The following is a 14,401-nucleotide window of genomic DNA, read 5'->3' as shown; positions in this document are numbered from 1 at the left end:
GACACATTTATACTTATATATCAATTAATAAGTGATATATTTTGAGCGATTTCACTTATTTAGTGAAATGGATCTGACAAAGATGATTTTGTTTTCATAATCGATATTCAAACAAAGATAATTTTAATTTATTTTTCCATTATCACGCGAATCGCAATGCATTCTAACTTATGAAGAGACAGATATATTTTATTATTATGACAGACCAAAGTTAGTTTTTTGCTAAACCGGTTTACGAGAGAAATGTAAGACTGACTTGTCTTCTTTGGCAAATATTCTTCGCATCGTTTTCAGCAAAATTTCAAATTAAACTGTCAATGAAAATTAAAATATTGGAATTCTTCTTCTTATTATTTAATTTTATACGTTTATTAATTTTTTATTCATTTCTTCAAAAAAGTTGTACGTTCGACTTTATCAAAAATACATACTCGCTGAGAATCTAATCATCGATCATAATATAGATCAAAATAATGTTATATTATAATGTTAATTCTATACGTCTGCTATTATTACACATGTATGTTTTTTTCAAACTTTTAATTTGTTTTGCTTTACATATCTGTTACGATAAATTGTCATTAAGACTCCTTTGATGCAAACGATTTTTCTGATGTATTTAATAAACAATTCTTATTAAATTTTTAAGATAGAGCAATTTAATTTTGTGCATTATCATTTTTTTTCGAGGATCAGATATAATCATGATGAAAAATGCATGCATAAAAGAAGCTCAAAAAAAAAAGATTATCAATGCTAATACATTACCATTAAAATCTAAATTTTATTTACATTATGTTTATGATCGGCTAATGCGATTCATAAAATCAGGTAATATGTATTATCCTTCTTCATAGATCAAACGAATATTATATAACTAGGCACTTTGTTATGAAATACACTTTCTGCATTTTTCCAGACAACTAAATCCACGCGTCAATAAAGTCCTCTGAAAAAGACAGAAATACTTTAGTGATTACATAATATGCGGCGTGGGACGCTTCTCCCCACACTCTACGTCCCCGGTTTTTCTTTCTCGGATGAGGTATGAGTTTAGGGACGGCAATGATATCGACTTATCATTATCAATTGCACATCAACTTTACACCATCGTTATGCAATACAAAACTAATTTCCTCTTACTTAACCATATTTTATGGAAATTCACAGGTAATGTCACTCATATATATAATCCCGGCTAGTGATATAATATTGAATAAGAAAAATTTTCAATGCGGTCTTCGAATATACTCGATTTATAAAATTTGAGGAAAAAGTTAGCTTTCTAGCCATTTTATCTCCCACCATAATTATATAAATAATTATAAAATCGATTTCCCCCCCCACCCTTTCCAAATTATAAATCTCTCAGTTCTAAATTTTCCTTCTTGACAATGCTATTTCATACGATTGATGACCAAATCAGCCATAATGATAAGAGCCTTTTGATAAGGGCTCTTAGCAAAAGACTGTACGATCTTATTGGCCTCCGCGCAATGTTTCTTCGCCAAGAATCTTGTTTGTTCGAGACCGTTGGACTTGTGTACCAATTCGAAAGCTCTCTTGACGTCGCCGTGTTCTTGGAAACGGCGCATAATCATCGCATTTAATTCTGGGTACTGCAACAGTCCAAATAATCGAAGAGTAACCGATTAAGATCGTGACATTGTATATTCTGACGTTGAAAATCTTTATCGATAATACGATCGATAATATGATTTACTGACCCGTTCGCAAGCGAAGAGTACCGGGGCTGTCGCTAATCCAAGTTTAAGATCAGCGGCCGTGGGTTTTCCTAGAGCTTCTGAAGAAGCAACAAAGTCCAAAAGATCGTCTACCAATTGAAATGCCAAGCCTACATTCCTGCCATATTGGAAAGCCATCTCTATCATGTGATCGTCGACTTCGGCAAGTATAGCAACCTGAAATGACATCAGTTAAAAATCATTTGTAAACAATCATGTAAACGGCAATTCATTTATCAAGCGATGAGGCTTACCGCTTTGGAGCAATTGGCGATTAAACTCGCCGTTTTTCGATACGTCTTTGTAAGATAATGGGCGAACCTTTCGTTTTCCGTTTCTTTCGAGCCGAGCTGCATAAATTCTCCTTGCACCAAGTCAGTCACTATCTACGAAGTAATATAATCTGCTTTAGACATTGCGTTCGTCAATACCTGAGTTATCTTAGTTACATAATTTTATGGCATCCTTTGAGGAGACGAAAATAAAAGGATAATAACATGATAAAATATACAAAAAATCTGCAAGGTGTGAATTTTATTAAATGTTACAATACAATAGATACTTATAAAAACATTGCATCATTCTTTAAAAATATAGAAAACGCAAATAAATGAATAAGTTTTTTTATTCTTTTTTCCTCTAGTTTTGTTCATATTCATAAAATTATTAAAATATAAAATTAGAGCACAACATAAATAATAGCAATAAAATATAATTTGATAATACTCATATTTTTATTCAACAGAATAATGACTTTCCTAATGTAATATTTTGGATCGGTACTGTATATCCTATTTTTATTTGAATGATTTAAAATTAGCCGAAGAAATTTAGCGCGAGATTTTTGCGTGCTTTAAAAGCTTTATTTGTCAGAATGTTTTCTATAAGTTGTTATAGCGTGCATCAATTCAAATTGGTTTTTCGCCAATTGTAAATCAAGAATCCTACCATCAATAGAAGCAAAGAGCATAGATTTAAGAGAAGACTTGAAAGTGCGATAAAATAATTTACCTGACTGATGGTGATGGTTACTTCGTCATTTTGGAGTCTGGAGAGCATCCGACAGGCAACCGCCAAGATATAATCCCCCGCCATAGCCACCTAGAGGGCAAAATGATCGATGTTACCGTTATTATTCAAGATACAAAGATACAGTACAACTTCTACGATAAATATTACAGAATGCAGATCGACATTTTCGCATTCGCACAGTTTTGGTATCTCGGTCTTGCGGTCTTGGGCTTCGTCGGAAATTGCTGATAAACATATTGTCTATAACGAGCGACGCCATCAAAACCGCAACACCTCGACGACTCTTAATGACCGCGGTCTATTGTATGTCATACACAATGTTGATTTCTAAATTTCCTCATACATCGAATTTTAAAATCAACATACATTGCGCCACTTTCCATTCTTCGTGCAATTTAATTCGTCGATCTTATATACATTCTCCTATAAAACTTTATGCACACGTGCATTTCTATTTTGATCATCTCAGACTTTCACTCTACAAAAATAAATAGCCTTCTAAAAATACGATATTGCTATGATTTTTACGAAAAAATGTCGAAATATATTAAAATATCGATGCTGAAATTAGATTAATCGAAAAACCATAGATCGATGCTCGAGGAAAAATCTCTCTGGTCAAAGATTCCTGTAACGGAAGAGTGTATCCGGTGATATCGGAATTTTCGTGTAAAAAGAGATATGAGAAAAAACTTTTGTCGTGATAATGACGTTGTTTTGGTCGGGTAAAACGATAGAAGGAAGATCGTTTCGTGAGTCGACAATGGCTCAAGTGACTCAACGGCTCGTAATTTCGAGTTTCACATCCGGCATCGTCTACGCGTCGCCTTTATTTTCACGCATCCTAGTCGCGAATATAACCGAAAGACACCTGTGGGCAGGGTTTTCCTCTGAGCGGGAGCTGTTCCGGCGCGTATGTACTTTCTTGCAATTATCCCGAAGCGACGTTTCGCTAAACGAGCATGAATCAGCGCGGAAAGTAGCGGTCCACCGGCGGGAAACATTAATTCCGACTAATATTATCTCTCTCCGGGGAAACAACTTGGAGAATAGGCTTCTAGAACCTGGAATATGGTCTCGTCATTGCGTGTTGCGAAGCATTTGTTGTATCGTTTAATGAAATGAGGAGTAAGAAATAAGTCTTTAGCACGCATCAAGTATAGGAAAGCATCTATTTCGCGAGTACGTGCTTGCAATTTATTTGAATGGGTGAAAAATAGAAAACATTTCTAATTTTGTTATCGTTATATTATATTATAATAATCGTTAAATTAAATATATCATAATAATATAATATATGATCGTTAAATTAAATATATCATTATAATATAATATATGATTATAAGATATACTGTAATTGATATAAAATATATATATTAATGTCATAATTAATATATTTATTTAGTTTCTTACTACATTAAAATAATATTGTTTCTTTTAATTATCAATGCGAGTATTGTATTCCTTTATTTATCATTAGGCAATATTCTCGTCAATTCGAGTCTTGCACTTGCTTTGCGATGACTTACATACGAAGAGTCACGTTTTACAAGCACGTAATCTCGTTACTGATAGGTGTAACTTAAAGATAATTATTGCATACACCTTGGCAAGAGTTCCCTCGATTAGCGGTATGTTAATATACGAGCGAATTATTGCACAATTCATTAGTTCAGCTATATCTGCACCATCCTCGGCGGCGAAGATATAGCTGACGGCAGCCTCGCGACTTTCGGCGACTCTCGTCGGACTTTCCATTTCTCTGGAAGGCGCTAATTCCATCATGCGTCAAGGTTGTCACACTTTTGCGACTCCCTCATAATATTTACACGCGTGTTATTTCAGGATTCAATTATGCAAATTGCAATACATTGCATCGTCCGATCTTCACTCGGCCCAACTCGTTCTCACATCATCTTCATTTCTAATCCTCGACGATAGATGCAAAATGCGTTGTTTTTTTATCATTTCTTGATTTTATCTTCGCTAGAATCAATCCCTCATAGAATAAATCCACTGTTTCTCGTATTTATACATTTTATCGAAATATCGAAGTAATGCTGTCGTTACAAGACATCGTTGTGTTTCACAACGTCGTTGCAACGACGCGATATGCATCGAGATATCCACATGTCTCAACAGTCTCAACAGAGTATCGAGTTAAATGCATTAAAGTGACAAGTCCCAGGACTATAAACTCATAACATCAGTGTGGAAATCGGAGAGATAGAAAAGAAAACATCAATATCTTTCGTACAACACGATCTGCAAAGCCTTGCAATGACCTTCTTTTATTTTTTCTTAGCGACAAATTAAATTTAATAGTCCATTGAACGAGTAAATTTTATTCAGAGATTATTCATCTTTAAGATTTATTTGTGACCAAAGGTTGACTATTTAATTATCTGAGCTTCACACACACACGATGTATATTTTCAAACAAAAAGAAAACCTTAAAAAAGTTACCTTAAAAAGTTATCTTAAAAAGTTACCTTAAAAAAGTTTAAATCTCCATGCATACTAACTTTTTTATTAAGTTATTTAACAATGACAAATTAAATTTAATAGTCCATTGAATGAGTAAATTTTATTCGGAGATTATTCATCTTTAAGATCTTTATTTGTGACAAAAGGTTGACTATTTAATTATCTGAGCCACACACACAATGTATATTTTCAAACCAAAAAAAAACAAAAAAACTCAAACTAATAGAATTATTCATGAATTTTGTAAAAATTACTTTAAAAAAGTTTAAATCTCCATGCATACTAACTTTTTTATTAAGTTATCTAAAACGAATAATAGAATATTCATTGAAAAATAATTAAGTGACTGACAAAAAATATATTTTAGAAACAATATTTGAAATTTTGTATTTTATCTATATCGATATAATCTAATATTTTACTTTAAAGTGCCAATTCAAAGAACTTGAAAAAAATTTATTTGTATCTATTCTTTATGAATATTTCATACGAAAATGCATTGTTTAAAAAATTTTATTTATAAGATAAAAAAATGTTTTTTTTTCTAAAGTGTTTATTCTTACAAATTAATAAGAAAAAATGTAATAAATGTTCATTTTAAATTCTACAAATATTTATTGGATATATATTTAATTATATATATATATATATATATATATATATATATATATATATATATCGATTTATCGGCTTTTGAGATTAATTTTTCAGACTTAATTTTCTTCAGCTTTCGTAAACAAATTATTTGCTAAAAAATAATATTATTGAAATTGTAATGCAATCCGACAAGCAAGTGCAGTCTTTAGTAAATATCTGTAAGTACAAATTCATATTTTAAACTTTCAACTAGGTATTGAAATTTATACGTAAACAAAAAGCAGTACGTCAACTTTTATATTTTTCCTCAATTATAAATAGACGTAATATTTTTTATTAGAAACAGATCTTTTTTATATTAAATTTATTCTATTGAGAAAAAAATGGATGAGATAATTTGTATATGAAAAATAAAAAACAAAAGGACAGATATTATACTTTTCAAACTTTCAATTAGATGACAGAATTCATATGCAAAAAATAATATGTCGTCACAGTATTTTTGTATTTTCTACTCTCGAGTTATCAATAAATGTAATATTTTGTTTACCAGATAAAAAGATATTTTCTGCGAAGTATTTGCAATTCTATCGAGAAGAAAAGAATGACTTACGAGAAACTTTGTATATGAAAGGCAGAAAAGGAACGGACGCTTTTCTGCAAGTATGTTTACGTGCGTACTTGCGCACGTGTATTAATGCGCTTTTTCGCGTTCTTGACCTAGCACCTAGTCTTCGATCGCACTCTCGTTTCACTTGCCATTGCATGGACGCTTGTATAACGTCGATAGTGAATGCAATTCAATCATTTTCGCGACGCCGATTGAAAGCTAATTAATAAGCATTAGAAACGCGGCAAGTGGTCGTCGTATAAGGAAAAGCGCGAATGAAATTCAGGCCGTTCCGGCCGATTGCGAAAGTGCGTATATTAACTCCTATGCGTTTGAGAGTTAAATTTTTCGATCACGTGTCGCACGTCGCCCACTGTCGCGCGTTCCAACTGTCGATTTCTAATATATGTAATTTTAGCAAGTCGATCGACTCGTCGCTTTCGAAAGAGTGTTATATTGTTCGTTGTATCATCTGTCAAACGGGCGATCCTCAATCGATATTCTCCTTTCGATTCTTCCGAGTTTTCCGACGTTCACGCAACAGGTGGAGATCAAAAATCTGCCTCCAAATCTAGAAAGCACGCGCGCGGTCGATGCCCAGCCATGAATCGCATTAGCCTCCTTCTTTCTTCGATATTTTAAAGAGAGAGTTCTCGTCGTCGTCACTATACTGACCGTTGTGTAGTAGCCGCTCTCGATAAAATTTTAATGAAAAAAAAGATGAAGAAAACACCGAAGAAATAGTTTTATGAAAAAAATCCACACGCAATCATGTATATATCTACATATATATAATTATATATGTAGAATATGTTCTCTTTCTCTTATATACTCGCTGTTTATGCAAAATATTATAATAATAAAAAGAATAATGATAAATAAATGATAAATAAATAAAAAAAAACTTAAAGAATAATTTTTTGCAATTTTTTGTACAAAAATAAACTTGCAGCTAGATTATACAATATTCTATGCATAATTTATATCTTGTATATAATTATATTTAGGCAATTTTTTTCATTTCCTCCAATTTAAATTTTTTCTAAAAAAAACTGTGAAAAACATTCTTTTAAATATTTTTAAATTATTCTTCTCATTATTTTTTCTGTGAAGATTATATAAGAGACAAAAAATATAGAATATATTTTATATGTAAATATATATATTTATATTTATGAGTGATTATGATGTGTGCGATTAAATATGAATCTTCTTCTGAATAAAGAAAAGATAGCAAAAATGTTGACATTTATACTTATATATTTTTGTGCGATATCAATCTTTGGTAAAAAGTTTATAAAAAATAATTTCGTATAATAAAGAATAATATCGATTGAATCTTTGAATCAAGAGATCGAAAGAATCAAAAGATCGAATTTATCGAACCTTCTTTTGACTCCAGACGACATTAACTGACGGTTTGCCTCGACGGATGTCCGATTGATCGATCACATCGTCATGCAATAAAGAGGAGCTGTGGATCATCTCAGAAATCATCGCTATTTGTCGTTGCGAATGCGAGAGAACGCTGGAAAAAAAAGCAAAAGTTTCTTTGAAAAAGCCCCTTGTAGAGCCATTTCCGCAAAATCGTTATAACCATATTATCGTTATATCCATTAAATATAATTAATTAATTAGGACTGGAAAAATATTACTATAAAAATAATTTGAAATAACGAAATAAAAAAGTATTACAATTTCTGTTATATTTTTTAACGCTATTTTAATGTTAAGTTAAGATTGTGTAGCACACATATACAATGTATATTTTGTAACTCGTCTTTTTGTACATTTATAAATTTTATAAAAATTTCCATAATCCAGACCTTGAAAGTTACTTATAAAATTTATAGATGATTGAAATGGACTGATGAATTACTGACATTATGCGCACAATAAAATAACGAAGAGCTTGTCAGGAGTCGTAAGAATAAAAAAAAATCACTTCTATAAATCTCACTTTTATAAATCTCATATCTCTATAAATATGTATTATTTGCGATTTTTTGTGTTGTGTTTGTAAATTCATAATGTATCGTGTGTGCAACTAGTTGTCTTCTATAATTCATTTCTTTTAATATTTCCAATAATAAATAAATAAATGCTCTTTCGAGAAGAAGGAACACAATTATATTTTTTTGCATTTCTTTGTGATTATATAAGCGTGCGATTGTTGATTGATACTTTGATATAAAAATTCTTTCTTAATAAAAATTTCAGAAATGTTTATAGAAATATTTGTATTCACTTACTTCCTTCCCTTGTGATAATTAATAGCTCGTGCCATGAGTATAGTGAGTATGGGTCGTATAGCTTTTCCTTGGCCATCCAAGTAATATGTGCTTATGGGTTGCAGCTCTTCTTGTGTAGTATTGGTGATAAGTTCCTGAAATATAATAACATACATGTAAACATGTTCAAGCTTTCGATATCAATAGAAAAAGATTCACAGACTTGTATTATTGTGGAAATCGTAAAGCGTATGGGACTTTTTAGTTCAATTTATTGTGCTCTCTTCTCACAAGCGCTTGCATATAGTGCTCTGGGATATCTTACATAATTTTTATTTGATATAAACTATTCGCTAAATCTCATATTTTCTAGATTGGAAATGTCTTAGAAATTATTATGAAAAAATTATGTCAATTTTTAATGAGAAGTATTGGCATGAATGCCAATTCTTGTCAGTCTATTACTGAACAGGCAATATTATTAGATATGATATTAATCGCTCGTGAGACATTTTCATAAATTTTTTCCCACAACTTCGAGAAACGACATGCACAAACCGGAAGAGAAACCTCAGCTTTTGTCTTTTCGAAACGGTATTGGAATTTTTGTGAATTAAATATGCGTCAACTATCTTCGTTGCAATGAACAAGACAGGATTTCGCCGATTAGAGTCGAGCCACTTTAAATTCCAGACACGACACAGACTGAAAGTTTGTTCTGGAATTTGGCCAAAGTCGAAAAGAACGATCGATTTCAATTTTGACGTCGTTATCGTTTTTTTGTCAGCGCATTTCTCACACAACCGGAAATCGAATCTGAGAAAATGCAATATTGTTTAAATATTAATGCTATAATAATAATTTATATATGTGATATTTCGATTTCTCTAACTTTCTTCAAATCAAATAACGCTCGAAATTCTAATTTAAATGCAATTTCTTTTATTCCATCAAGATTAATATCTACAATATTTTCTCATATTATTTATATTTTTAAGAATATCGGGAGCAAATGATTTAATTGACAAATTGAGAACTGAATTCAGGATCTTATTTTGTATTGTTATTTTGTATTGTTAATCGATGTGCACTATTATACTCTCTGGTTACAATAATAAAAATGCATAGAGTGCTTTTAATTGCTGATATAATCGCGAAAAATTTTATTCTACATAAAAAAAAGAATAAGAGCAAAATATAATGTAAAATAATTTTTTTTCATACAAGACTAATAGTTGAAGACTGTATATCATATAAAGACATTATTCAAGCTTCAAAAAGTGTAAATATATTATTAATTTTTCAAATTTTAATGTCGGAAAATAAAGCCTTGGAAAAAAATTTACTTTTATATTTTCGATTTATTTTTTCTACATAGAAATATTATCTTCCTAATTGTATCATCAGTTGTATCATCACGGAATATTTTGTGTATAAGGATATAAATATAAAATAATCGATTTTGATAACACACATTTATAATTTAGAGACAAAAGCCTATATATTAGCTATACTGCGTTTCTTAATGACAGTCGCAGATGAATATTCGAACATTATGTTAAGACTTTTTGCGGTCAAATTTCTCTGCAATACTTGAGAAGCGTGCCATCTCGTTTATAAAGTTGGTTACATGATTCAATTACTTCATGCTCATAAAAGATGACCAAAATCAATGAGTTGCATTCTTTCTTTATAACCTAGGCCCTATACAAAAATATTATTCCGCTTGCTTGCGCATATTCTAGTGATGTTTATATAAAATAAATAATTAATTTTCTACAAATGTCAAAAACTAAACCTTCCTAGGATTAAATAATCTTAAAATGATAAGAGGATGCAGATATTTTTGTTTTAATTTAATAGATAACAATCTAATAGAATACTTTCTTTTTCATAGATCGTGCAAATTTCACTATATCGTACGATAGACGGCGGATTAAATAATCTTAAAATGATAAGAGGATGCAGATATTTTTGTTTTAATTTAATAGATAACAATCTAATAGAATACTTTCTTTTTCATAGATCGTGCAAATTTCACACTATATCGTACGATAGACGGCGATTGCAAGTAAAAGTCCTCTTCTCGACCACACACAGACCATGAAATTCCAGCTGCTTTCGCTAAAACGCATTAAATAAAGACGCAGTCACGTAAAAATTGTATGGCTCTTCATTAATATCTATAAACATGTTTTTTAATAATTGTGTGTTTGTCGTTATAGAAATAAGATTCTTTATGAATAACGCCCGATTCTTAATCAGGAATAATATTAACAAGAAAAATATTATTAATGGATCATTGGAAATAATATAATCGACCAAAATTAGCCAAAATTCTTTATTTATTTAAAAAATTTTTTATGACGTTTCGACCTTATGGTTGTGGTCCTTTTCAAGTATACATTGAAATAATAAAATTGATAATTAGATTTTCGATGGTTTGAATAGATAACACCACATAGATTAACTGTGAACAATTTGAGTACAGACAGTTCAATGTAAATCTTATATAAATCTTAATTTTGTAAATTGCAAAGAAACTAAATACTTTAATAAAATGAAAAGGACCACAACCATATGGTCGAAACGTCGTAAAAAATTTTTTAAATTAATAAACAAGAATTTTGACTAGTTTTAGTCGATTATATTATTTCCAATGATCTTTTGATTAGTCTACTGTCGATATTAAGATAATTTAAGAATATTATTAATGTTGAATGACTGAATTTATATGTGATTCTGGAAATATTAAGATTTTTCTAAATATTTAAATTTAATGTAAGAAATCTAGATTTTCAAAAAAAAAAGATTCTGTGAGGCACAAATATAAAAAAATTATCAAAATGATCTAATAATAAATATCTAGTTTATTAAAAATAATTAATAATAATGATTTAAAAAAATAGCTTACTTAAGATTTAAAATAAAAAATTTTTAATTTTGAAGCAATATATGACATATGATATAATAAGAAAATTTAAATAAATTATTTTAAAAAATTCCTTGCGCCATTTGAAATTTTAAAATCTTAAGAAAACAAGTAAAAGTATATTTATGTTAGAAATAAAAAAAGCATTTTATCTTACATTTGATCTTAATTTCGCGGCATTATGTAAAAATATTGAGCTGAAGATATCACCCACTCAATTTAAATCTAATCACGTTTTATTCTGGATCAAGGAATGAGGAATTAGCGGAATCGCATGTGAAATCAAAAAGCAATTCGAATACACGCATTTCTTTTCTAATTACATCTTTTTGATATACACGTTTGTACCGCATCGCTGGGTTCGTTGTACACTGGCCGGCACGATTTCATAATACAGCGCATACGTAATATCGATGAAGTCAATTACATAAATAGCTGTTAAGACGGTATGCTCTTACTTCCCGAAAGTTTCTCGAGGTTGTATATATAAACGACAATCGCCGCCTTATACGAAATAGGGATTAATAGCCTTCAGCTTCTTTTATGTAATGAATTCACGTATTACCATTCGTCAGATGGCATATTGTCGACTTTGCGTAATTACTATATTTATTTCAATATTCGTTAAACTTATGCATCAAGAGAAAAAAACTCTAATTTATTACGTAATTATAATTCTTGCATTGGGAATGCCTTCAAGAAGGATAAATAATTTATCTTTACGAGATTTGATCAGATTATGATTAAAAACAAAAAAGATAACCATTTTATATGCACGGATTTGAGTGGATAATAATAATCTAATTATAATTTAAATGTAAGTTATAATAGTTAAGCGTTATTAAGAAGACTAAATTTTTCATTTCCATTATCCATTTTTTAAAATATATTAACAATTTACAGATTCAAAAAAATGTTTTACATTCTATTTATTATAAATTTGGTCCTCCCAAAAAAACTGGAATAAATCCTACGATTTCTCAGATGCGATTTGAAAAATAATAATAGTAAAACGATTTACCAGTCGTATGTCGTCGAACATATCCTTAAGGTCATCCTCTGCAAGTCTGTAAGGATCGATTTGGTAATCGGGCAAAGATCCAGGCATCTGCGTTTGCATAGTACTCGTTGCCCTCGCGAGACCTATCCTGCTGTCTCGCGTGTTCGTTTTGTTCTGCAAATGGAAAAAGAAGAAAGTTCTCTGTATTACGTCAAATATTGACCATAAACTTATATTATGCAGTAAAAAATTAACTACGTAATACCACAAATATTTACTATATCCCAGTTTCAAACATGACTATCAAATATTCTTAGAACCGTGTACATATTACTGATATCTTTTTACTTATAGTTGTAATATAATTTATTTAAATTTTATTTGATTACATTTTAAGAGACAAAAGAGAAGAAAGAGTATATTTTTTATTTAAGTATAAGAATTAGCGAAGTAATTACCGAATTATCTTTACCTTTTATAAAAAAAGAATACATAATATTGTATAATATATTACAATATTTAAGACTTTTATTCGATAAAAACCAATATGAAATAGTAAAAATGTAAGAAGAATTAAAAGTATTAAATTGTCGTTTAAATAAAATATTCGTATTTAATTTGCTTCTCTAAATTCGCTTTTAATCTTATAATAATTAATTATTTATTTATCATAAGAAAAATAAAGTAATTTATTAAATAAATCAAATAGTAAAATAAAACGATAAGCTTATTATGAAATTATTTAATGCGTAATATTGCACGTAAGAATAGAGAGATCTCTCTCTCTTTCTCGGTATAAGTCGGATGCAACGCGTGACTTACTACTGTCGCTGGTCTGACCTTATTCGAGCAATTACTACTCTTGCAACATGTCCGCCACGTCATAGCTCTTACTACTAGGGAAAAAACAACGCTAATTAAAATTCTTTAATTGCGTATTATTTTGCCGCAAAGCGATGATAAATATTATCGATTAATATTCCAAAGTATAAGTTTTAATTAAATAATAAATAAAAAATGTTTGTATAATTTTCCTTTTTTGCAATAACTTTATAGAAAAAAAATTAATATTAATTAAATTTATAATTATTTATAAATTATATATTATAATTCAATATTTTATGATTATCAATTTATGATTATATAAGTTATGCATGTTTTTAAATAAGAAGAATAGGCATATGTATATTAGAAAAATAGTAAATTTTAAATATGTATAGAATAGTATTTTTAGATATGATGTAAAATTATCAAATTCCATATAATATAATTTATAATTATAATATATTTATAATTATAATATAATTTATAATTATATAATTTTGTATATTTACATCTTTATACTTTTTCAACGATTTTTCAAAATATTTCAAACAGAAAACATTACAGTTGCTTATGATGAAATCTAAGCGCTATTAATTATGAAGCATTGACTAAACCTATCTTTCCCATGACTATTTTCGTAGCGATGGAATGTTAGATGCTCTCACAAACACTTTACGTTTCCCATCGACTTCAAAAGCTATGGAACGACAGCATTCCTTTGCTCTGTACATAACGATGTCCTCTTTCGTTATCAAATTTCTTGGTATTCAATATATTGTTTCATTAAATATAATCGGCCATGTAATATTCGCATAATTGAAATATTCTTAATTTAATGCCTATTATAAAAACTTATCTTTTATTTACCATAATTTCATAACGTATTACCCACAGTTTATTATATTTATGCGTACAAAACAGATGGATGATGTCAGCATAAAT

The 14,401-nt window shown here is 29.5% G+C and overlaps 1 protein-coding gene across 1 annotated transcript in view; it reads right to left on the bottom strand.

Annotated features, from left to right (window-relative positions):
* Positions 1-1,286: 1,286 nt before the first annotated feature.
* LOC105254031 (decaprenyl-diphosphate synthase subunit 1) overlaps positions 1,287-14,401 on the bottom strand; it is a 36,244-nt gene continuing 23,129 nt past the window's right edge. Inside the window, exons 2-8 of the mRNA XM_011262479.3 lie at positions 12,656-12,808; positions 8,724-8,857; positions 7,858-7,999; positions 2,757-2,846; positions 2,000-2,131; positions 1,728-1,922; positions 1,287-1,619 (exon numbers count right to left, since the gene is read on the bottom strand). Of these exons, the coding sequence (XP_011260781.2) occupies positions 1,398-1,619; positions 1,728-1,922; positions 2,000-2,131; positions 2,757-2,846; positions 7,858-7,999; positions 8,724-8,857; positions 12,656-12,808 (1,068 nt within the window). The 3' untranslated portion in view covers positions 1,287-1,397. The remainder of the gene's footprint in view (positions 1,620-1,727; positions 1,923-1,999; positions 2,132-2,756; positions 2,847-7,857; positions 8,000-8,723; positions 8,858-12,655; positions 12,809-14,401) is intronic.

The sequence above is a fragment of the Camponotus floridanus genome, unplaced genomic scaffold (genome assembly GCF_003227725.1).
Source record: "Camponotus floridanus strain SB8 unplaced genomic scaffold, Cflo_v7.5 scaffold5, whole genome shotgun sequence".
Taxonomy (NCBI): domain Eukaryota; kingdom Metazoa; phylum Arthropoda; class Insecta; order Hymenoptera; family Formicidae; genus Camponotus; species Camponotus floridanus.
The sequence above is the reverse complement of the archived record's forward strand: the minus strand, read 5'-3'. Positions and strand labels throughout refer to the sequence as shown.